This window comes from Penicillium angulare (assembly GCF_028827245.1).
Source record: "Penicillium angulare strain IBT 27051 chromosome Unknown utg000004l_segment0_segment0, whole genome shotgun sequence".
NCBI lineage: Eukaryota > Fungi > Ascomycota > Eurotiomycetes > Eurotiales > Aspergillaceae > Penicillium > Penicillium angulare.
In genome coordinates this window covers 4,937,351-4,961,712 of record NW_026623163.1, presented here as the reverse complement: position 1 = coordinate 4,961,712, position 24,362 = coordinate 4,937,351, and the positions used below count along the sequence as shown (strand labels likewise).

Sequence of the window (24,362 nt, the reverse complement as noted above, 5' to 3'; positions counted from 1 at the left end):
CATAACAAATTCCTCTATAATAAGCTTCGAATTCCTTTCGTCATAGCGTTTCGGACATTATGCAGGATGTCTTGACACCGAGAGTCCGACCAATCATGCAGAATCATGTGCATGTAGTATATTTTTGCACCTAGTTCAACGTTAACTGACGGAAATCACTCACTCACCCCACACTGGTCATATTTTACCTCTGACTGGCTGAGGCTGAAATAGATCAATAGAATTCTTCTCAATATGATCCCCAATCTCGGCTTCTGCTAATACATGATCCTGGTCCTGGAGAAAAAGCCGCCCAGGCGTCACCGGGAAGTTCGCATGAAATCTTTTGATGTCGTGACCTTTTCCTCCTGCTATGTCAACTAGAAGTGCATCTCCCGCACCGCCTGTGTATTCATCAAGTAATCGCTCCTGTACTGGGAACCAATTTCCCCAGTATGGACGATCCGCAGAACTAGCCTCCATAAAAGTATTGAAATCGTCACTGAGCTCTGGCTTCATAAGTAGATAGTCCCATATCCCCCCCCCCCCTGTGTTTTCTGCATATTGGAAAGCGCCGTTACTTCCCGGGGGATTCTGGAACTTCATCTGACGAATCCATTCAGGAATTTTGGCTAAGGTGATCATTATGCTATCAAACCTTTATATATATGCCGTTATTATCTCAACTTGAAATAATAACACCGTCAAAGTAGAGATCCGAGAAGAAGTTAACCGAACGCACATTAATCTGATAGTAGCGGAACCCAGACGAGTACTCATTTCTCGGGTAATATCATTCGCAGAGTATAATCTCACGTCATTTTCAATGACATATCCAATTGCACTTAGAAGGCGTAGCACTCGCTCTGCCCTTCTCTTCAGTTGCCATCCTGTTAGGAATGTACAGAGGCGGGTCAAACTTACCAGTCAGAATGGGATTAGCATTCTTGACAGCTGCTAACTCGTCAAGGGTCAGGGGTGTATCCTTCTCCGCTAATGCTATAAAAATCCTCATGTCTATAGCAACTCTCACAGCAACAATTTGGGCCGGCTAAATAATATGTAGTTAGTTATACCTCCTAGGAACATTTGTAGAGGATCTTTTTGTTTTTTATTTGAATATTGCCACAGATCCGACTGTCAATGCATACCGAGAATGACATCTTTAACATTGCATCTCGCGGTTTTTCAAGTAACCGAGTGAGTTCCTGTGCGAGTTTCAGAGACGAAAGGCGATCAGATTCACTCAGCTCCCCTCCGAGCACATCTGCATCTTGGCACAGCTGGTTTAAATCCCCAATATACCCATTAGATCTCAAACAATTAGTAGCCATTTTTGATCGCAATCAAGGCTTTAGTCAAGTGTTATAGGGAAGAAAAATGCAGAGAGACTCGCAGAAGGAGGGGAAATAGCATTAAATCGTACGAAGCAAGCGTACTGTATAACTAGTATAAGAACGGACTGTTGTACATCACCAATCAGATAGTTTCTAATCCGGACGAGTGGAGAGATCCAATATGGCCTGTGACAGTTCATTTTGCTCTAATCTTTTTCTCGTCCTATGCATCTGTATCACCAGGTGAGACGCGGTGATCCCACAACTAGCTAGATGAACCAATTACATATATGCATGTTGAGATCTTCACTCCTCCACTTTCGTGCATCATAGCAAACTAGGATTTTTATATTGCACTTTGTCATCCGGGGTAAGACTGGATACCTACCGATGTACGTGTGCATCATGGGGGGGTGGGGGGGTCGTATCATTGTTCGAATCGGTATTGCATAGATACTATCATATTTTAGCATCCCTCAAAATTACATACATATTAACACTCGGGGTATCAAATAAATTTCAAACATCATGATGCACAGGGTCCCCCTCAACATGGTCATCTGCCTTTTAAACAGGTTCTTTTGCTGACAGAGAGACAGTATTTTCGACAATCCCCTTGAGCTCCTCTTCTATATTTTTCTTTGCCAAAATCTCTCCAAAATCCCCAGGTAGCTCAGCTTGCGGTGTAGAAGGGCTTCGCTCATTAGGAAGTTCAACGGGTCGCTCCTGCGTCTCCAATTCAGACCTGTGGTACATTGGTTCATTTCCCGCCAACTCAGGACCAGGAAATATTGGTCCTTCCTCATCCACATCTTTCCCAGAAGAATCATTACGCGCAGTAGAAGGATCGGAAGATTTCTCTGCTCTTCTTCTCTTATTGCGCCTATGCCACCAAATGAAAACCGCAGCGGCAATAATCAGGATACCAACCGGGACACACACCCCAATCGCGATTTTGACTCCACTAGATAGACCCGAGGAACCTGAGCTCTCACTCGTTTTATTTAGTTCTGCAACCAAAATAATTGGAGTGGCAGAGAATGTAGCAGTCTTCGCGATTCCCCCTGTCGCGCCAGTAGCGTTTGTGCTGATCCCGTTGGAAAACGCGCCCGCGGTCGTCACGGCGCATGTCGATCCAGTCGTAATAATTTGTTCCCGTGGCATAACTGTTGTCGTGTTCATGTTACAGCCGTGTGATGCGAATCCATAATTACTTCATAGATGAGTCAGATAATCTCCATGACATTTTGAGGTATTTGTTCAACAGCTTGGAGTCTTGCCCATGTGGTGGCTGAAGACAATCTATATGAATGCCGGTATAAAAATAGACAAGATGGCACTTACATGGGACAACAAACTGTGGCAACCTGACCGACACCCAAGGTCGCAGTCACACCGTCCAAGCCTATCTCGCCTCGCTCCTTATATGTAGAGGTATGCACTGACGTCCAGCCTTTAGGGCATGAGACTCCAGGAGAAAAAACATGATTCGCACGAGAAGTCTGCATCGCCTCTGGAAAGCACACAGGGTCCATCGTCGTCTTGCACGAGGCACTTTTGCCTGTACCCATCGGGGTGCATTTCACACCCCATTGAAGAAGTGCATTGGTTTCTTCATAGTTTACCCATCGAGCCGAACAATTTGCAGCCGGCATGAATTGCGTCGTCAACGCACCGTACTCAGTAGGTGGCAGCGTCATCGCTGTAGAAAGAAGCACATGAACAGAAAGAATTAACTTGGAATAAAATATTTAGGAGACTAGGATCTGAAAGCGAAACCAAACCCCGGGGCAGACAGGGTTTTCTTCGATTGAGAATAGGCCTTCCAGATCGACATATTGGATCTCCCTTTTCGCAATTCCCCGCCTTCGCTCGTGTTAACATGTCCCAATATAGACCAGTCAAGTCCAACAGTTTTAGGGGTCCAGGCTCCGCCTTGCAGTTACACATTTTGATGATTGGTCCTTGAGTTAAGAAGTCGGCCCCAATGTCGTCAGATTGCATCAACCACAAGAGCCGCACGCGAAATACCGGGTTTTGTGTTTTGAGGCCACCCGTCAGTTCATTTGTGGGGCAAAGTTTATACGCAGGATCACTGCCTCCTATGCATTAGTTTGTGCATGAAATTGCTTGGATTTTAATTGCGGTGTGTCGATTCTTTGATAGAGCGGTTTCGAAGCTCATCTTGTTGATCGTTGTTGCGTAAACACAAGTTACCTCTCATGACAATGCCTAATTTCCAATTACTTATTGATTTATACCACCCGAGGAGACGATAGAGGGTGGCTGCCAGTGTCTCCGCCGCCGATTAAGTATAAGTGGACCGGCCCCAATGACTAAAAATGCTAAATATAGACCATGGAGCCGCTTCGGGGTTCTGTGGAATCGAAAAGGGAGAATTGACAAGAAATAGGAGTCAATAAGATGCATATCCGTGCCCGAGTTGCTGTAAAAAACGATCAAATCTATTTTCTTCCCATGGAAACATAGAAACTGCCATAAGAAAAGGAGACGTGGTCTATACATTTCGTTTTCAGAATCATGCCTCATAAGACGCCTTCAATCACTTTTTCAATCCGATCACAGCCAGATTTCTTGGGCTCGCACTATAGTCGAATACAGTCTCAACCCAGCACTCCTTAACAGAGTCATGTTCGCGAAGGTACTGCCACCGATCAACGACAATGAGAGTCTCAACAACCTGCGAACTAAAAGCCATCAAGCTCCATACCAGAGCCAACTTCTTCCTTCCCTGCTGATACTTTGTCTCATAATCTTGGAAGTCCTCATCAGACATAGTTTCCACTCGTTCCCGAACCTTAGGGCCATGGGTTTCATCACGGCTCAATTTCACTATGGCCGCACGCATGTACGCAGTGAAAGACTTGAAAGCGGACTTGCCTAGTGATCCGATGATTACAGGCTTCACCCCAGCTTCGGGGTTAGACTCCTCGTACAAATCTTGTACGGCGCCGGGCTTAGGCACGACACCTCGGTCAACAAGGAGGCGTTGCAGAAGGGCGCGGTAGAAGTTACGCGTGAAAAATCCCTCGCTATCAGCATAACCCCAGTTGTATGGGGCTTGAACGGCCATTGCGCGTGCAGTGATGTTAAGCTTTACACCTGTTGTGTCGGCACTTTCGTAGTTCTCGTACAGCTTGGACATGGGGAAACCGTGTGGATCGTGTGAAGTGCCGGTCTCGTATAGGCGCGGGTGAAGAGATCGAAGAATAGGAAGCTTGTATGTGGCGGGACCAAGACGTTCGGTTATCAGATTGTAGCAGCAGCCTATCATGGCGACAGCCACAACTGACGGGTTGAGAATCAAAGAACGAACACCATGATGGACTAAGTTGCCACATGAGTGTAGCGATACCACCATGACTCGGGCGTCGTTTTCTTTTTCTGTAGAAGCCGCGGCAACAGTGGAAGATTTTTCTGGTTCGTTATCGTTCTGGGTCGCCTTAGGTGATGGGTTCACAACGTGATCGATAATAGGCTCTAAGTATCCATCTTGAATTTCATGTTCAATGTAACTGAGCGTACCCCGGGCGTCAATTACTGGCTCATTGGCCTTTTTGCGCGGCGCGTTCTGTTCGAGCTTCCCTTGCATCTCACTGGGATCCAAGTCGATTTCTCCCAACATTTTGAAGATAGTGACATCTTCAATATTCTCTTCAGCTTCTCTTGCTGGAACGTCATCGAATTTGGCCTGGGAATCCTTTGGTGCAGGAGTTGCTTGGTCTCCAGGGGCCTCAATGCCTTGGTTTCCTTCGCAGGCGTCGCAATCCTTCTTGTTCTTATTTTTGATGCAGTATGTCTTTTCTTTCTCTGCCAATTTTGCATGTATATCCATTCCCTTGGCCCCATTAATATACTGATGTTTCCGCTCAATGGCAATAATATGTTTGTGGTAGGGGGCACTAGCCAATGTCCTTCCGAGATAGTTCTGTCCGGACCCAAAATCCACAATGTGAGACACAGATTCACCGCGACGCTCCTCGACGGTATCGGCTAAGCCACCGACATATCGCGAGAAGCACTCTACTTCGTGCACTTTCTTCTTATTCATGCCCGTAGAAATGTGTCGCGGAAGTTTACTCTTCTTTTTGTCCAGATGAGGTGAAAAGAAATCGCGTTGAAGAACCAGTCGTCGAACATTGTAAATATACTCCAGGAGATCTGAAGGAGGGAATGCGCCTCCATTCCAGGTACGATTTGGTTCACCAGGTTCTCGCAAAGGCCCGATATCCTCGTGCAAGAGTAAACGTATGACGTCTTGTACGTCATGATTATCAAAGAACACTCTCCAGTTCTCTGAGAGCAGAGTCGCGTATAGATCTGGTTCGCGCGTTAAAAAGTCGAGGATGTGCACGCCACCACATAGGTTTATGAAGAGTACATTGGATGTTGCGAAGGGTAGAAGCGCTTTAATGTATGTTTCTGTATCCTCCCACTCTTCCGCTAGTGGGAGGGGGCGATTGGTCCTCATTGTGACGAGTTAGATGTAGATTTTCTCGTGCAAAAGGATGCCAATATTCATCGTGGGGAATCGTTATCTACTTTTTTTTTATCGTCGATCTGCTCCGTTTCCGCTGAGTCAGAAGAGTTTAGATCTCATACTATGAAACACTTGGAATGTTCAAATTATTCTGATTCACGAAATTCGTATTAGATTACACTGATTTCCAAAAGAAACTCCATTCAAGCTATAACATTTGTAAAATTCTTGCTATCATAGTGATATTCCCCCATTTGTGACGTTGTCATGCCGGCTCTCTTATACTTCGGAATAAACCACGTGATCCCTTCAAAGCTGCCAGCTCCGCATTAAACAAGCACCTCCTCACCAACCAACATACCCCATCAAACTACAGCCATGGCGAACTCCGACCCCTTCCTCCAAGTCCAATCGTAAGGCTCCCTCCAATTTACCTAAACACTTACAAAAACAATCGAACGAAGCCACAAGACCCTCGACTAACATACATGACATCAGGGACGTCGTGTCAACGCTACAAACCAGCCGTCCGCTGTTCTCCTCATACATTCGCATCCGCTCACTAGCGAAAAACCCAAATAACCCCGAGCTCAAACAGTCGCGATCAGAGCTAGAAACAACATTAACAGAGCTCAGCGCCGACCTCGACGACCTAGTTGAGAGCGTGCGCGCCATCGAACAAGACCCCTACCGCTTCGGCCTAGAACTAGAAGAGGTGCAGCGTCGCCGAAAACTCGTCGACGATGTCGGTGCTGAAGTTGAGAAGATGCGCCAGGAGTTACAGCAGACGGTTTCACATGCTCCGCCCGCTGAACTGCCTAACCCGACGGAGTTTGATGCTGCGCTGGAAGATGAGGAGAGGCAACAGCGTGGTGGAGATGATTACTATGCTTCTATGGAACAGCAGCGACAAACGGAGCTTATGCATGAACAGGATGAACAGTTGGATGGTGTCTTTCGGACTGTTGGGAACTTGAGACAGCAGGCGAATGATATGGGGAGAGAATTGGAGGACCAAGCTGTTATGATGGATGAGGTTGATAGCTTGGCGGATCGAGTTGGGGGGAAGTTGACGAATGGAATGGCGCGAATTAGACATATTGTCAGGTCAAATGAGGGTAAGATATTAATATTCCTATTACTATCCCCTTTACGTGGAAGGTCTACGAGATTGGAACAGAGGTGTCATCGTAACGGTGTTGAGAACCACAAATTTTTCATAACTAACACTTTTTTGAACCCTTAGATACATGGTCCTCCTTTTGCATCGCGGCGCTCATATTTGCGCTCATCCTTTTATTAATTCTTCTTGTTGTCCTGTGATAGTACATGATCAATAAGGGGGCCCAAAAAAAAAACAAAAAAACAAACCACCAGCATCACCAGGAGCAAAGGCGTTCTTAAGATGGGTATCGTCGAGTGAATTAAGTGCGAACCTTCTTGCGGGGGTGGGATTTGGCATCCTCCTCTTCATCTTCATCAGAATCCTCTTCCATCATGTCGGCATTGAGCTCATCCAGATCGAGCTCATCGAGGTCGTCACCGAGTTCGAAGGATTGAACTGCAAGGGCCTGTTAGCTTGGGGAACTCTCATGGGTCACTTCTTGTATCAGGTGTCACATACTGTAGTACTTCATGGCATCGGTCCAAAGGTCATCAGCAAAAGCGAAGGCGAGCTCATCACCATCGGGGAAGGCCTCAGCCTCCTCAAGGTCATCAACAAGCTCATCAATGTCCTCGTCATCATCATCCTCCTCATCGTCCTCCTCGACCTTCTCACCCTTGGAGATCTTGACCCAGCGCTCCTCATCCTCCTTCTCGGCCTCCTTAGACTGGGCAGCAGTGACATCACGGCCGCGGTAACCGAACCAGTTGAAGAAGCTGTTACCAGATGGGGAGGTGAACTCCTCGTCATCGTCACACTCCTCATCCTCGCCATGGTCGTGGTCGTGAGCCATAGCCTCGGCCTCGAGCTCCTCCAACTTGTGGACAAGAGCCTCGTATTCAGGCAGCTTGGAGCGCTCACCGCCCTTCTTCTTCTCAGCGTCAAACAGGTCGCAAGTAGCATCTAACAGACCCTTGGTGACATCCTGGTCCTTCTTCCAGTTGATGCGGACAGGGTCGGAAACGAGACCCTCCCAGGTGCGGCGCTTACCACTGGAAGTGCGAACGATGTGTTTGCGCCAGTAGAACTCCTTGACGAGCTTCTCATTCTCGAGGTAAGGGTTCTCCTCGCCAGTCTTGAAGGTGAAGGTGAAACGCAAGCTGCGGGGCTCACCCTCGCCCTTCTCGTTGCACTCGAAACGCTCAACCTTGAAGTCGGACAGAGCCTCACCGATCACAGCAATGTCGCCGGGAAGAATGTAATCATCGATCTCTTGGGGAGCAGCGGCGAAGACACGACCCCAGAACTCCTCCTGAACCTTGGGGTTTCCGGAGACGATCTCCTCACGCTTCTTGAAGAGCGGGCTCTGGAGGGGGATTGACTGACGCACTGTTGTGGGAGGAAGAGTTAGCTTTTGTTTTGTTTTGTTTCTTCTTTCCAATTTCTTCATCACGTATAGAATCACGAAATAGAGCTTGCATAGCATTGCATCAAGTTGATGATAATCAGATCCCAATGATGGAAAGCATAGACAGCAGCAAATATTTGCCCCGCCAAGCTCCAATCACCCAAAAAAAAAAAATTGTAGACAATGCCACAAGAAAACAGCAAAAGAGCAGGATCAACTTACGCTTCTCAACCTCAGCACGCATAAACTCCTCCTGCAGATGAGCAATCTGTCTCTGCGCCTCGGCAGGAATAGTAGGGAACTCAACACGCTCAAGGAGCGACTTATCAGCGGCGCCAGACATAATGTGTATGGGTATAGGGTATAGTATAATGATAAAGAAAAAAATAAATAATCAAGCTTGATATATCGAGGTAAGAGGTATGAAGGAGGAAGGAATTAAATTCTCGGATAGAGAAGAGATGATGGAAAGAAGAAAAGAAGAAGAGAGAAGGAAGAAGGAGGGGACCGAAGAAAAAAAAATGAAAAGTCTGGCAGATCAGCACATGTTCTCGATGCGCGCATCAAAACTTTCGGGCGGAGAGCTATGGATACTTCTAGTTACTACGGGATACATCTATTTAGTGGGGTTTATCGTGGGGCGAGAAGTATTTCCTTGTAATGATAGGTAGAGCGGCTTGGGTGCACTGGGCAACGGGTGACGGATTGGATGGCGGTGGAGCTTGCTTTATGCCTGAAGAATTAGGTGTCGGAAAAACTCAGTTGCTGTTTGCAGAATGACGAAATGGCACGCTGGATTATGGTGGATGTGATTGGTACGGGGTTGGAGCTATTGATTTTTAACAGAAATTTTTGTTTCGGTAGGTGTTGGGTATGAGGTATATGTACATGTATCTGCTTTTAAGATGGGGAGCTTTATAGCTTTCCAAGGTCCTCTTATGGGCTTCTTTAGCTATCTAGGATTTGTTGTTCCTGAATCTAGTGAGTACGCTATCTAGCTTAATTAGCAGCTAATCAGCCTAATCTTAGTTCCACAGTGAATAGTTCTCTCAGTCGCATTCAACACACAGCTACAGAAAGCAATGTAAATCGCCAAGCTAGAAATAAATGTTTGGAGGGGCTAATCGCAAAAGATCAAGATAAGGAATAATCAATGAAACATTGCTTTTTCTGACCCATTTACTTAACTTTACTATACAGTAGCCAGGGCCCTTATCAAAGGCAATCAGATGACTTTATTTCAACACCATCTCATACTGTTTTGCCCTTCTGGGTATAAAAATAGCTCATCTAGTCAACAAAAAGGCCCCATGCGAGCCTTCTTTTCGTTTTTCTAGAGCAGACAATCTTGCCACTCGCGTATTTTTGCGTATTTTTGTCCGCGATAAAGAAGCGGTCTGTGAGAAACGGGCATTGGTGGGATAAGCTTCCCTACTTGAGTACATACTTCATATTGCATATAACCGAGGTAAAGGGGATCCGATGTTCATGCATGATTTGGAGTTGGGTGTCAAAGCGTTAGTTGGGGAAGTGGGTTTTTCTTGTTCGGTCTTGTTCTTTTCTTTATTTATCTATATCCAGAAATGAAAGAAATGTTCTATGTCAGGCTTAACTTCGGAGCTTTTTGATCTGGGATAGTAGTGGTCGATGGGAAAAACTGGTAGTTGTCATTTCGATTCGTTTCTTCTCTTTAAAGAAAAAAAAATGTCGGGTGTTGGATTGCTGTCGAGTAACTCATATCATCTCGGGCAACACAAGGCTCCCAACTGTAAAGCAGCAAGTAGAAAACTTTTTTTGGTGGGAGCTGATATAGATCCCAATGCCCATCCAGGGCATCTGATTAAAAACAATGGGTAGAAAAAAATATCGCGTCCCGTATAATTCCCATGCCCATTCGCCATAAATGCAATAATTAAAGCAAGAAGAGAAAAGGAAAAGGGTGAAAAAAAGGAAAAGAGAAGAAAAGAAGAGAGGAAAGATAAGGGAAAGGAACACGGAAACATCGCATGGCAACTCGACATGCATAGGCATCATCACAATGCACGTCTGCCGGGGATTGAACAGTCGTAAAGAGACATGAATAACAAAGGGGGAAATTCAACCAATCAAGAAATGGTGTTGCGTTATCATCAGCAACAGCATTCCACAGGTATTCTGGGCGGGATTTCGGGTTCGATGTCGTTACCCCAAGAAAGAAGAGAAGAGAAGAGGAAAGGAAAGGGGAAGGGGAAAAATGGAACCTTCAGCGAACCAAAGACTCAAAAGATTCTCACAGCATCCAATCCAGTCCATTGGCTTCCTCTTCTACGGGGAATACCTCTCGTGCATATTCCTCCATATCTCGCCAGCCCTGCCACAGGTACCGAGCCTCGTCTGTCACGCGGAGCGAAATGACACCGCCAGGCCCTTGCATCATGCCCGCACCAGCACCTTTCCCGCCAGCCGGACCCAGACCTTTCGGTGAGCCTGCAGCCGGCTGCGAGAACTCGGGCTGCGGGAAGTAAGGGGCATTGAATTCGCCAAACAGCGTCTCCAATGCCTCGAGCTGTTCCCGGTATCCCGCGGGGATATTGACTTTAATTTCGATCTTTGGTACACGCACATATCGGCAGGGTCGACCGAGCGCGCGATTGAAAGCTGCGCACACCTGATTGGGAGAAAGGGTTTCAAATGTGAGAGCGATCCTGTGAGGCCGGAAAAAGATATGGTTAGCTTTTTTCTTTTTCTTTATTTCCCCTTCTTCTTTGTATGCTTTCTAGATCCTGCTATCTCGCTTTGTCTTTCATACTGTGCTCGCCTTCTCTCATCGGATATGTGGAACTTACCGATGTCCGTGCCACTTCTTTGGTCCATCTTTGAAGATTTGGAGAAGCGTAGGGCCGACATCATGCTCGGCGTCTAACCAGGGCAGAGGAGTTTCGGGATCAAATGGTGCGCGCCACTCAAAGGAGCCGTCTTGCAGAACCTCCATCTGGAAAAGCGGGTATGGCAAACTAGTGAAATTGTTGTTGTAGATACCGGCGTAAACGAAGGTAGACGGAAGACCAAGCTGGCGTATGTAGTTCTCGACGGTGAATTTAGGAGCCCATTGTGGAACGGCAGGCCAAGGGCCATGAACGGAGTGATCCGGCATACTGCTGTAGATATAATGTGTGATGGAGCCAGCGCGCTTTGCAGCATCGGCCAGCGCACGACCGATAGCGACCTCATCGCCGGACTGCGAAGTGGTATTGATAAATGCCAGCGACGCGCCCTGGAACAGGGCGTCCATCAGTTGGACATTACCGAGTAAAGGGCCCTGGAGGAGGGTGACATTCGGCAAGCTCTGAAGCTCATCGGCGATGAGACCTTTGAGAGAATGGATTTGCGCGCGTACACTGTATCCCACGGCCGACGCGACACGGATCAGAGATGCTGCTTGCCGTCCAGTCGCATTTACGACGGCAATGGTCTTGTGTGGTTGCGACATTCGGGTCTCGGGACAGCCAGCCGGTGGCTTCGGATAAAGAGAATTGGGTGGGAGCGTAAAAGGTAATAGGTAGGAGGGAGGGAGGGGTTGTATAGGTTAGAGGGGGGGGGGGGGGTGGGAAGAGGATAAGGAGTGAAGTGGATCTTGAGATTTAGAGGAGGGCCAGGGCAAGATAAAAGAGAAAATCTGGAGTAAGGAGCCTTGGCGAGAAAAAACGGAGTGTGAGGGCTTTGCGATAGTGGGGTACCTTGGGAGGGGAGCAAAAAGTTGTATGTAACAAGAATCGCGATCAGACGGCGGGGATGATCCAGCTCCACCGGGCGGATTATGCGATAGAAACAGTCATCTGGGGAGTTTTTGTTTATAAGATCTGCGGTGAAAGAAGAAAAAGACGAATTTTTCTTTCTCAAAAGGCCAGGTATGTTTTATAAAAGAGAGAAAAGAGAGAAAAGAGGGTAGATTTAGGTTTTTTTTCTGGTTCCGAAGACGAAGAAACGCGGAGAACAAGGATAAGTGATAAGGCTATATATATGGGAATATAAGCAGAGTATAGGCAATATAGGCATCTTATATACATAGTAGTATAAACGCCGTCATTAGTTCCTGGAAAGTGAAGGTCAACTGCTTTTTTTGTACTCATAGTTCCATGAGCTATATACTAACATACTATATCACCAGAATCATCTTTTATAGTCGCATTCAGCCTCGAAAATAAAAATTTGAAGCCAAAGGATCTTCCAAGGTTCCTCTTTTTCCATGAGAAAATTATAATAATATCCCTCATTCTCCATTCTCCATTCACCATTCACACCAATGACAACATCGTGCTTCGCACATCTGGGCCTGGTTCTCTCCCCACGAGTTTTCTTTACGTAAATCGGCAGCTGGTCGGCAGCATCACTTGGACGGGAAGATTCTGTACCGGCCACGCATCGGGACCCAGACTCGGCCCCATCCATACAAAGCTCTTCCTGGCTAGACATGGAGGGGTTTAAAAAAAAAAAAAAACGGGAACAAGCCCGGGTAAAGGCTAAGCTAACGCCAAGCCGTGGAAATTCCCAAGTTATGATGTTTCCAGATGACAAAATAACGTAAATAACGCAACATTGGAGATTGGAGAAGGGGGGATGGTAGAAAGGGAAAGTAATGGATTCATTTTCTTTTTCGTTCCACCAACAACCTGTCAGGGGCGCTCTCACGTGGTTCTGGGATGTGGGTTCCTTCCACTCCAATTGGTGTTTTTTTTTTGACGAGTATTCCATTTTTCCCTGTTCGCTGTTCTCCGTGGCTGGAGCTTTTTGGGTAGATGTATCCGGGGGATAATCTCTGCCCGATCAGCTGGACATCAAAGGCTAGAGACTAGGGGCCAACGCATCTGCTGGAGCCCCCGGGCTAGTCAATATCTAGGTAGTTGCCCGTTGCCCATGTACGCTGTACACACGGGGTACGAGCCACTGTATGCTCGTGTACAGTACCATTGTTAACTTGACTTTTCAGCCCTGGCGGGGTTCCCTTTCCCCTTTGGTGTCCTGTCCCTCGCTGCTTTTGGCTTCTAGGGGTTCACAGGATGAAAGAGTGTAAAACTGAGCACGATGATCACGACATAGTAGAAATGCCTTACACACCTGGAAGATTCATGCCTCAGGCAGAAGCTCCACCCCACGCCTGTAGTCACCATAATTGTTCGCTAGGTTTTTATGAAGAGATAACATCAAGGAAAGTCTGTGTCTATTGTACTCTATTGACATATCTTATATAGTTACTTGATATGACTTGAATTGACCAACAATTTGTTACGACGTTAATTAGACATTAAATAAACTCAGGTATACTATTCAACTTTAAATCGAAGCCCAGATTCGATTTCAACCCTAAGCAAGCGATAACCTCCGATGTGACAGGATATCTGGTATAGGTGTATTCCCAGAAATTGTATGAAAATCATACGTGTCGCGCACAAAATGAGTTTTCCCCTCTAAGATAGGCCTCAACCCATGCCCGAAGTTCATAAAGCATCGGATGCCACATAGAAGTGACAAGATGCTCAGGAGGAGCGACACAAATGCAAAAAGTAACATCATGTTCTTGGTAGGTGTGTGAGCTAGAAGACTATGTCCAAAGAGCACCACGACTCGAGACACTAGATATGCGATCATAGCCAGGTGGCAGAGCTGTTCAAGGTGTTAGCAGACGAGACTGGCTTAATACTTCAGACAGTGAAATACGTACAATTACAAACCCCATCAAGATTTTGTACTCCTTCCGAATGAAATAAACACCTGCGACCATGACGAATGCTAGTGCTGGTATAACTGACAAGGTCAATGCGAATTCCGGCTCGACAAAATGGACATCAATCAACCCATACTGCAAAACAAAGCAGATGATGAAGAATGCACCCAATTTGACAAATACCACATAGATCTATACCGAGTTTAGTGCGGAACCAAATAGAAAAAAATAACAAAACAATCAGTTGATTGATAGACTCTACTCACTTCATACGCCAGATATCGAGATTTCGCATGTGAATCACCCTGTACACTTCGATAGATCGACCAAGCATACTGAGTATGCAATTGAAAAGCAAACCACCAAATTGCGAGCGTACAAACTCCCATAAAGATAGGAACAGCGAGCTGAGGCCCTTGGATATTTGGCCAGATATTTCTGCTCAGATCAACCAGTGGGTCATTATACATGGCTCTCTGTAATGGCATTGTTTCACAGAACCCCTTCATAGATGGATACTGCATTGCCGCGAAAGCGACGCCAAAAACATTACTGATGCATATGGCGAATACTAGGATGTTATTCTTGTGTCGGATGGCATCTAGTGAAAGTGAGAATTCATAGATGGTTGCAAACCATATGATTGCCGCGTCGGTGGGGACAATATATGATGGGGTAATTTGAATGGCTAATGGGGTTACCCATCCTTGCCATTCTACTAGGATATAGCTGGGATTTTTTAGATGATGGTTCAATTTCAATTTCTTCGAAGGTGTTCAAGTTGGTGCCGAGACTCACACTTCAATGATAAGGATTACTAGTGCTTGCACGGCTAGTAGCCCGCCGAATATCCATTCATTAGTCCTTCTAGTTGCAGACATGTTCGATCACCGGCTGCACAGGTTGTATGTAGATTCTAGAAATTATAATTTTGAACCTCCCCATGTCTTAAGTTTCTTTCAACAGCGCCACTCCTTTTTTTTCTGTTTCCGCTTGGCACAAATACTAGGCAATAAGTCCTCAGGTTCAGCTTGGTGGGGCTAGCTCATTAGCCAATTACGAACCATAACTGCGCACTAAAAACCCTGAAAGTGGAGACTTGTCTCGGAACTACTACGGGGATACTCGAAATTGGACCTTATTTCGGTTTTTCTCGAAGCCTATCCACCTGCAGAAATACCGTGGCCTAGCAGATTTTTATTTCGCTCTCATTCAGCTGTATACTGTGAAAATTTGGCTACACAGCCCTAGAGCTTCAGCTGTTCGTAGAAGCGATTAGACATGAGCTTTCTTTTTCAAACTTGAGGTTGGAAGTGTAAAATGTACTATGTAGTAGTTAAATTTCTTTAATAATATAGTACATTAGGTACTACCTAATACATAGGTAACCAAGAGCCATTTCCCGGGCTTTCTAGTACACGAATGATTCAATGAACACCGTTATGATAATATCTTCAAACAACCTAATCACCACCGCATGAGAACTTGAATAAAGTACACATGTTTTCACGGCTGAATTTTGCAGAGCGCGTTGCAACCAAACAGAGTAAAAGCATCATGATCAGAACAGAATCATGCTGATCAATCACATTGCTTTACACTTTCACAGGAAACTTTTCACGTAGCCACTGTCCACGCCAATAGAACAAAAATGGAACAGCAATAAACCCCACAGCAATAAACGCCAAGACACTATTTCCCCAGCCTAGTCCTAGATTATCATAAAGAGCCGAAGCAGCAAGAGGTAAGCAGGCTCCTAGAAGATTGCGCAACAGCGTAATAGCACTAAGAGCCGATGCCGCCGCCTGAGGCCCAAAAAGATCAATAACATAGATCTGACAAGAGGATGTAATCATCAACACCCCCATACCAGTAATTGCCGTTCCAATAATAGGTGCAATCCAGTGTACCTTGTAATAGGCTGTCCAGCCATAAATGAAAAGGCCAACAGGTACAAGCGGGCAAAAATACATCACCAAAATCATTCGTCGTTCTGCTCGGTATTTTCCCTCATTGGATTTATCCTGAACAAGTCGATCGCTGAGTTTACCAAAGGTAAAAATTGCAATGGTACAGCCAATTCCGATTCCGACGTATGCTAAGCCGGAAATACCAACACTCCAGTGGTAAGTGTCTTCATAGACTCCGGGAAATGTCGAGTAGAAGAGCATGACTATGCTGAAGATGAAGGCGAGGTAGATGGCCGTGAGCAGGACTAGGGGTGACAGGATGAGGAACTTTATTGGGCGCTTCAGAGCTTGTGCGAGGAGTTTTGTGATTGGGATTTGTTTGTCGCCGGCAGCGCGTAGGTTCAAATTACCGGTTTCGTTTCGAAGTCGAGCGGTCTTGGCTTTGAGGATTACTGGAGAAGATGTTTCGCGCATGAAAATTAGAGAGAGGGTAGAAACGACTCCAGCCTGTGAAATGAAAATATTGCCGTTAGCCCCTTCGCAATATTCAAATGAATTTTCGTTTTTAGATGATAAGCTCTTACTAGCATCAAAATCAGATAGAACGTCCATCTCCAGCCCAAGTCCTGAGTAACAAATCCTCCAACGATGGGTCCCAAAACCTAATCTCCAAGTCAATACTCTTGATCCTTGGATGTTGACTTTGAGATGGATAACATACTGGTCCAAGAAGTGGCCCAGCAGTAAAAACTGCCATTGCCACACCCCTCTCCTCCTTCTCCAATATATCTGCAATAGTCCCACCCCCAGTCGTCATAAAGGGTGAAGCAGCAAGCCCAGTCAATAAGCGGAACACAAGGAACTCGCCGACATTAGTACTGCGCGAGCAACCAACAGTGAAGCCGAGATAGCAGATACTAGCCACACGATAGATAGGCACACGACCAAAGACTTCAGATAAAGGTGCAATGAACATGGGACCGACAGCAAAGCCCATCGAAGAGATGGTTACTGTTAGAATTTCGATGGTGGGATTGTCGTAGCCAAATTCCTTTTCCATAATGTTGGCACCAGGTGAAAACATTGTCGTTGCAAGATTGCAATACAGTACGGAAGCGCTGATCAGAGCCACATTAATGATCTTGTTCTTCTCAGACCAGTTTCGAGGATTTTGAGGATCGTTCGGTCCGTCCCAGTCCACAATGTTCGGGTCCATGATATCGGCAGTCGCCTCATCGCCAACCGTATCACCTTTTTCTATGTCCTTCATTGTATTTACACCCGTAGGCTCACAAGGCAGTCTCTCAATGGCAGACATTCTATCTTCGGTCAGTTTTATATTATTTTCGTAGTCAAAACTGTGAGAGCCCCCCTCTGCCATTGTGAGGCTGGTAACGCTTTCGAATGTTGTAGAGTTTGTGATAGCTCCGATATGGTTCTCTGCGTTATCAATTTGAGCAGGTTCAGTGCTGGATTATATATAGAAGAATCGAGCAACGGAGAAATCGTTTTGAGCCGAAATTTGGGCTTACGGCCCAGGGAAATAAAGAATAGATAATTTGATAGTACTACAAAATAGCTCCGCTTATGCGCCGCTGCACCGCGGTAAATCCAATTGTTACTATGAATATGAGACCTAACTCAGGCTTGAATGCAAGTGCGATTTTGAAATATTAAAAGTCATTATTCTGAGCTAAATAAATCATACTAAATTCCTCACATCAACATAAAAACATGGCATTTGTGACTATACTGAAGAGGCGAATTTCCTTTTTGGCCCCCATTCGCGGGTGGTCGAAACAAGCTCCGTCGATTGCTCCGTCAGTCCGTCCTTCCTTCATTTATTGCTCCGCCAATCACCCAGTCATCCCACAAGAACAAAAAATATCGCAAAAGAAGCTCATACCGTACTATGGCCATTCTATTATGATTGAGCAAAAGTGGAGCAACTGGCCAGCGAACCAAGAAACGAGACTATGAAGACAACTCCGACAGGCCCTGCGACAGAGGGGTCACAAAAGATACGAGATCGCCGAAGGGAGAAGTCAGTACTGTCATGTACATTTTGTAGAGCACGCAAGTATATCACGCCTATTCTAACTCTTCCCTTGCAGAACCTTTTGTTGTATCATTTCTAATTTTCAATTGAAAAGAGTACGATGTGACCGTCAGCTGCCATGCAAAACATGTATACAGAAGGGAATCAGTCATTCATGCACCTATACACCTAGCTCTCGACAAAAAGATAGGACCAGTGTCGCCGATCGGATTGAACAGCTTGAGAGCATGGTGCGATCTTTAGTTCAGCAACAGCACACATCACCCATGCCAGCAACGAATGTTGACATAGAGGCTACAGATGTCTCAATGGAAATATTTCAAGGCGCCCCCGATGCATCGCCTCGGGATACTTATCAACTACCAGGCCTCATAACACCATTGGCTTCGGTCAATCATGACACTTTATCACCACGGCAGCACGCATTCATAGCGCATACTAAAGATGACGTGTCTGCTTCTCCAGCCTCATCGGAGTATGGAAGTATGCGCAATCACTCCCATGGCGCAAGTTATGTTGGAAGCACCCACTGGGCGTCTGTTCTTGACAGCATATCCGAACTCAAGAACCAGTACGAGAAAGAAGAAGAGGCCAGGATTCTGGCTACTGATGACCATATCCCAACCCGGGGGCCAGGTCCACTTCTTTTGTACCAACCAGTTCAGGCAACTAAGGATGAAATTCTTGCCTCGATACCACCGCGGCCAACAGTGGACCGTATGATAGCGCGGTACTTCAACCTTCAAAATGTCACACCACTGCCTTTACTCCACAGTGGCCATTTTCTAAGAGAGGTACTGAAGAATATACTAAAACCCATTACTTATTGCTTTGTGGGATCCCTGTGGGCCTTAGCTGATTGTTTGTTTAGTATGAAGAGTTCTGGGAGGAGCCCACCTCTGCACCGCTTTTATGGATAGGTCTTTTGTTCAGTGTCATAGCTTTCTCGACGCAGCAACAGCAGATAATCGAGGATCCGAAAGACCCCGAAGCTTTAGCCTGTATCCAGGTTTTCCGCGAAAGAACTGTTCATTGTCTCGTTCTAGGCGAGTTTACCAAAGGCAAAGAATATGTATTAGAGACCCTCCTACACTGCCTAACTCTTGAAGTCCTTTTATGTAAGGATGCGGATATTGGGGTATGGCTTTCATCAGGGATCATTGTGCAGCTTGCCCTCTCTCTTGGATATCACCGGGACACTGCAAACTTTCCAAATATAACACAGTTCGCAGGTGAAATGAGACGACGCGTGTGGGCTGTTATAGTCCAAATGGACCTTCGTCTATCGAGCCAAATGGGGTTTCCACGTATCCTCAAGCTCCATCATTGTGATACCGCCGAGCCCTCTAATCTCCTAGACTCCGACTTTGATGAAACTACCATCAAGTTACCTCCACCGAGACCCGAAACGGAACTTTCTCCCGTCCTTTACCTCCTCGCTAGGAATAGAATTGATCATATAAGCGGTTTAGTCAGTGACCTGATCGCCGACACACAAGAACATTCGTATACAGAAATAATGATGCTGGACAACAAACTCCAAGAGGCCCAAGCTTCGCTGCCTCCTATCTTTAGATGGCAGCCTCTGAGCCAATCTTTGACAGTGCCATCTCACATAATTTTGTATCGCGCCTTGCTCCAACTCGCCATTCCACGCATGACAATCTGGCTACATCGAAAATATCTCACCTTGTCCCATAATAAGGATGAATACGAGTATTCACGAAATGCCTGTCTCCAAGCCGCTATTCAGATACTAGAGTTTCAACAATTATTCGACGACGAAACCCGACCAGGGGGTCTACTATATTCCGAGCGATGGATGTTGACATCGCTTAACCAATTTGTCTTTCTACTCGGAATGAGCATACTGTGCTATTATTTGCAGTTGTCCAAGACACGACCTGATATCTCCATGAGTGCGGAGACTCGTGCAAAAGTTTATGATTTGCTGCGTGATACATACCCTATTTTGCTGCGATCTAGCACTGCATCTCGCGAGGCTCAAAAGGCGGCAAGACATTTGAGTTTACTTCTTGGGCCGAGAGAGCGAGAAGAAGTCGGTTTGTCGCTGAGTGGGGAGGAAAATCTTGAGAGTTGGATCACTGATCCTGGTTTCACCTCCTCGCCGGGCTCTGGCATGCCATTTGATCAGTTGACGTGGGATGCATATCAAGGTGAGTGGACAATTTCAGTCTTTCATGACCTAGGCTAATATATATATATATTTTCAATAGAATGCATTGCCAATTTTCCTTCTGGCGAGGAATTTGATAACCAGATGCTTGCACAATCAGTACCTGAGAGCTCTTCAATGATGATGACTGATAGTAATTAACAATAGCGGCATTCCCCGCGAGACCGTACCCAGACTGAGATTTACGCCGAGGATACTCGGACCTGAAAGCCTGCATAAAAAGCCAAATTAAAGCAGCGTCGTCTCATCAAGGTACGCCCCACCACCCAGAACACCACACCGTATTGAACACCTTCTCTTAAATACAGGATGGCATAATCGTGCAAAAGTCCAAAAATAGTCAAATGAAACTTGCAACTAATACCTGCATCACGTCAGTGTTCTCAAACCCCCGCAAATTCTATCTCCGATTAGTCCTGGTTCCCTCGCTGCAGCAGACTCGGATGCGCTCCCGAGTATCTGTCTACTAGCTTCTCCAAACATGTAAGCTCTAGAAACAATAATCCTGCAGGACGTTACCTTGGGAAGAGTCTAGACAACAATAGTACACTTTATTTTACCTAAATTTCAAACGAATACCTAATACCACGAATTTATGACGCGAGGGCTGGAAAAAATGCGGTGACTCTAGCAATGAGCAATAGGTCTAACCCCACCTTCAACACAGATCTCCGCGGACACGGAACCTCGGAAAGCCAATGGTTTGACGGGTTTCTGGCGTGATTGTTTTTGGTCATTATGAGAGTTCATTTGTACGACTGCGATGATGTGACTTGTTTTTTATTTGCTTACTGCCTTGGATGGGGAAATAAGGCATGTGAGCACATCATGCTGTCGCTTGTGTATAGGTGTCTTCCGTGATTATCCCGGAGATCATTTATCTGACACCATCTATTTTGCAATACTGGCTTGTTTTAGTTCTTTCTGATGTCAAATTAGCTTAAATCATGTATTGTTTGTACATAAACATTTTAGGTAAACGATATAGAGCCTAATCTTTGTTTTAATTCTCGATCACGTTTAGTCGGTCGCTTCCGAGATCTTCATGATCACATAATTTCAATCATTTTCATCGTCATCCAAGATTGGATCACCAAATGATCTGTGGGTATACTAGTAGTGCTGCGACTATATAAACTCCGGGAATTGTCCATATGATGTTGTTTTGAACAAAATTTGATTTTGAATGCAAAAATGCTCCAGGGCTGTATATGCCCATTTGAACTCCAGCTATGCTAAGCCAACCTTCAAATATATGAGAGAACTTTATACAAATAGTAGTGAAAGCATGTTGCGGAAATAATTGCAACGGTTTAACTACTTATTCCATGATTTCGACTTTCGTTTCCGAAGACTCGTTCGACTTGAACGAACGACTTCCACGCGCAAACCAGTCTACGACCATGATAAAAACCACCACGGCATACACCACACAGACGTAATTCATAGCTGCGAAAGAATTAGCAAGGATTCCAATTCTAGAATTTTGATATGAACTTACTGCTTGTCTCTGCTGGCATAGTGGATGGGAAAGAGTACATGACAATGCAAAAGATCGTCCACAAAATTGTCACAACGTTTGCAGCCATGCCAAGTTTCCCAAGCCAGAATGGACCGTGATGGATGTTATCACGACCACGGTACCACAAAAAGAGAACCGGGATGGCATAAGAGACATACAAAAGCGAGATACACGCAGTCATCATGCTGTTGAATGCAGTCGAAGAGCCGAGGTATAATAGACCGAGAAGACCAACGATAAAGCAGCTCACGGAGTGAGAGATAAGAGGAACATCAAGAGTCGGGTTGACCTTGGCTAGCCATTGGTGGCCTGGTAGTCCACGATCACGCGCGAATGCCCAACAAAGGCGAGACTGCCATGTATGGCATGCAATCAGACATCCCATACCAGTGACAAACAGCAAAGTCTCGAGAACAATAGCACCAGCCTTGTTGTCCAAGGCTTGGTAGTAGAGCTGTAAGATAGGGACACCAGTGGTAGAGTTGACTAGAGCATCAAGGTCCTTGATGCCGAAGAACATTGATACGCAGTACGTCCACGAGGTCACGAATCCAATTCCGACAGTGGCCATGATAGCGATCGGAATATTCTTCTCTGGCTCAGGAACCTCCTCAGCAAGATGAGTTGCCGAGTCAAGACACGCGAAGATCCAGTTTGGATTGATCAATCCAACGATGAATGCCATACCATCGGACTTCCATCCTGTAGTGTTGGAAAAGTGACCGAAGACAAATTCTGCACTTGCATGAGGACGCGCACATGCTGGAACAGTGACAAGAATAACCAAGTAAGATACCAAAGAGATGTACAACGTAGCTTTCGCAATGGCCGGAAGCAACTTGCCAATGCAGTTGAAAAGAAAGCAGAAGAAGTTAATCACTTGGTAAGCTGCAACGATGTGCCATGCTTTGACCACGCTGAATAGGGAAAATTGATTAGCTTGAGATTTCTCGAATTATTCAACATGAGTAGTAAAGCATACAAGTCTGGGTGGCCTAATTGCCACATGCCCACAATAGCCTCGCCCAAGCCAAGGACAACGCTTGAGCATGCAAAGATAGCTCCCGCATATCCAAACCAACCAGTCAGATAGGAGGCGAAGCGAGCATATTTTGGAGGAGCTAACTCATAAGCCCAAAAATACTGGCCACCAGCATTTGGCATGGAACTTGCAAGCTCAGCAAGCGAAGCTCCCACACCAAGCGATATAAAAGTGATCCAGAGTAATCCGTAGACAATAAGGACTGTACCTCCAGAGCTGATACCCGTAATCATGGACGCAGAAATACCAAACCATGAGTTAGACATACAGAACGCAATTCCAATGAGAGAGAGAATTGAAAAGTTGCGGTTCAAGTCTTGGGTATATCCCATTTCAGCCAGTCTGGCCGCGTCGGAATCGGAGTCTGTCAGCTTAGTAGAACCATTGTCGCTTGAACAGGGTTTGGCGTTTGCTGTCTTTTCGAGATCGAAGCGATTCATTTTGAGATGTCGATCAGTCTATATACGGCGAATATTATTGGTTATTGGTGCTCGGGTTTCTGTTGCTGAGTTTGTTGCGCAGGTCACAATATAATTTAATCACTCAGGACAAATGCTGCATGTGGAGGGAATAGGTAGTCGTGCTCGGTAAAGTTCGCTAGGGTATTGGTGCTGTTGGATTATCGACGCGATGAACGGGTATATGCTGGTTTGCTATGTTGCAATTGGGACTTTCGAGGTCGCAAAGGGATTGAAGTGCAGTCAATGAATGTAGTCCAGGGCGAATTCGTACGCGATAGTGGTGTGAAACTTGAATATAATGAAGCTTTGTCTCTTTATGGAAATAATGTCAACACAAAATCATGTCAATTCAAAGCTTCAAGCCTTTCTGTATTTCAAGCAAATCGAAGAAGCGAAAGGAAGGGCGAGTGTATAAAAATAAAGTATGAGAACTTGAAAAGGAAGCCCAAGAACGAGTGCTAGAATGTCGAAAAAATCGAATGTTATGAAGAAACCAAGTATTCCGGGGAACACAGCACCCTTTAACACCAAAAGATTCGCTTTGCTCCGAAATCAAAACATCAGCCTATGAAGCTCGAGCATCTTCAGTCTGTGGATAAACGTGTGTCCCAAACCGGTTCGACGTTCAAACGGATGTTCGGTTGAGGGTATCGTCATTGGGCGGGTCTGCCCCATCTAATTGCCGGCGCTATATCCATTGAGATCCACCACACAGGGCAAAAGAGCCCCCTTTCTGCTCGGAAGTGAACCGATTTCGGGCAGCGTTGGTCTCCGAAACACTCGTTTTATGCATGGCCGACCGATAAAATTTTTAAAGCTCCACTTAGTATAGGTTGGTGCGACCAGAATGCGAGATTTTTCATAATCGACGTCATTGATGAAAAATGTGATGTATCGGGCAGATATAAGGGAGCAAGAACTAAAATCTAGCTAGACTTGACTCGCGTTTGAAAAGGGGTGTTCAAAAATTAACAACGCTATTTTCACTTTGATCGGGAAATCGAATAGCCTATTAAATAAGATTATTCATCTCCACCCAGATTATACTAGACAGGTGAGGTCACTATAGTTATCAGGCTTCCTGCGCTCAAAGTGTGACATATCGTCATTAATTTCTTCATAATATACAGACTCGGAACT

At 45.7% G+C, this 24,362-nt stretch overlaps 9 protein-coding genes across 9 annotated transcripts; 2 read left to right on the top strand and 7 right to left on the bottom strand.

Annotated features, from left to right (window-relative positions):
- Window positions 1-177: 177 nt before the first annotated feature.
- Window positions 178-1,313, bottom strand: N7478_005737 (O-methyltransferase; the record flags this gene model as incomplete). The annotated part of the gene is made up of 4 exons (XM_056921951.1): window positions 178-628; window positions 722-869; window positions 904-1,030; window positions 1,131-1,313. The coding sequence occupies 4 exons, from the start codon at window positions 1,311-1,313 to the stop codon at window positions 178-180; spliced, it is 909 nt and encodes a 302-aa protein (XP_056779988.1).
- Window positions 1,314-1,883: 570 nt separating this feature from the next.
- Window positions 1,884-3,016, bottom strand: N7478_005736 (uncharacterized protein; the record flags this gene model as incomplete). Its single annotated transcript, XM_056921950.1, has 2 exons — window positions 1,884-2,529; window positions 2,661-3,016. 2 exons carry the CDS (start codon window positions 3,014-3,016, stop codon window positions 1,884-1,886), a joined length of 1,002 nt encoding a protein of 333 aa, XP_056779987.1.
- An 863-nt stretch (window positions 3,017-3,879) lies between these two features.
- N7478_005735 (uncharacterized protein) lies at window positions 3,880-5,808 on the bottom strand (the record flags this gene model as incomplete). The annotated part of the gene is made up of 1 exon (XM_056921949.1): window positions 3,880-5,808. The coding sequence occupies one exon, from the start codon at window positions 5,806-5,808 to the stop codon at window positions 3,880-3,882; it is 1,929 nt and encodes a 642-aa protein (XP_056779986.1).
- A 387-nt stretch (window positions 5,809-6,195) lies between these two features.
- Window positions 6,196-7,011, top strand: N7478_005734 (SNARE domain protein; the record flags this gene model as incomplete). Its single annotated transcript, XM_056921948.1, has 3 exons — window positions 6,196-6,230; window positions 6,316-6,935; window positions 6,998-7,011. The coding sequence occupies 3 exons, from the start codon at window positions 6,196-6,198 to the stop codon at window positions 7,009-7,011; spliced, it is 669 nt and encodes a 222-aa protein (XP_056779985.1).
- A 230-nt stretch (window positions 7,012-7,241) lies between these two features.
- Window positions 7,242-8,673, bottom strand: N7478_005733 (histone chaperone napB; the record flags this gene model as incomplete). The annotated part of the gene is made up of 3 exons (XM_056921947.1): window positions 7,242-7,378; window positions 7,442-8,311; window positions 8,553-8,673. The coding sequence occupies 3 exons, from the start codon at window positions 8,671-8,673 to the stop codon at window positions 7,242-7,244; spliced, it is 1,128 nt and encodes a 375-aa protein (XP_056779984.1).
- A 1,926-nt stretch (window positions 8,674-10,599) lies between these two features.
- N7478_005732 (NmrA family NAD(P)-binding protein) lies at window positions 10,600-11,799 on the bottom strand (the record flags this gene model as incomplete). Its single annotated transcript, XM_056921946.1, has 2 exons — window positions 10,600-11,014; window positions 11,156-11,799. 2 exons carry the CDS (start codon window positions 11,797-11,799, stop codon window positions 10,600-10,602), a joined length of 1,059 nt encoding a protein of 352 aa, XP_056779983.1.
- A 3,827-nt stretch (window positions 11,800-15,626) lies between these two features.
- N7478_005731 (MFS transporter) lies at window positions 15,627-17,322 on the bottom strand (the record flags this gene model as incomplete). Its single annotated transcript, XM_056921945.1, has 3 exons — window positions 15,627-16,448; window positions 16,526-16,603; window positions 16,663-17,322. The coding sequence occupies 3 exons, from the start codon at window positions 17,320-17,322 to the stop codon at window positions 15,627-15,629; spliced, it is 1,560 nt and encodes a 519-aa protein (XP_056779982.1).
- Window positions 17,323-18,266: 944 nt separating this feature from the next.
- N7478_005730 (fungal specific transcription factor domain-containing protein) lies at window positions 18,267-20,215 on the top strand (the record flags this gene model as incomplete). Its single annotated transcript, XM_056921944.1, has 2 exons — window positions 18,267-18,794; window positions 18,872-20,215. The coding sequence occupies 2 exons, from the start codon at window positions 18,267-18,269 to the stop codon at window positions 20,213-20,215; spliced, it is 1,872 nt and encodes a 623-aa protein (XP_056779981.1).
- Window positions 20,216-21,518: 1,303 nt separating this feature from the next.
- N7478_005729 (putative choline transport protein Ctr) lies at window positions 21,519-23,201 on the bottom strand (the record flags this gene model as incomplete). Its single annotated transcript, XM_056921943.1, has 3 exons — window positions 21,519-21,646; window positions 21,699-22,636; window positions 22,702-23,201. 3 exons carry the CDS (start codon window positions 23,199-23,201, stop codon window positions 21,519-21,521), a joined length of 1,566 nt encoding a protein of 521 aa, XP_056779980.1.
- Window positions 23,202-24,362: the final 1,161 nt, after the last annotated feature.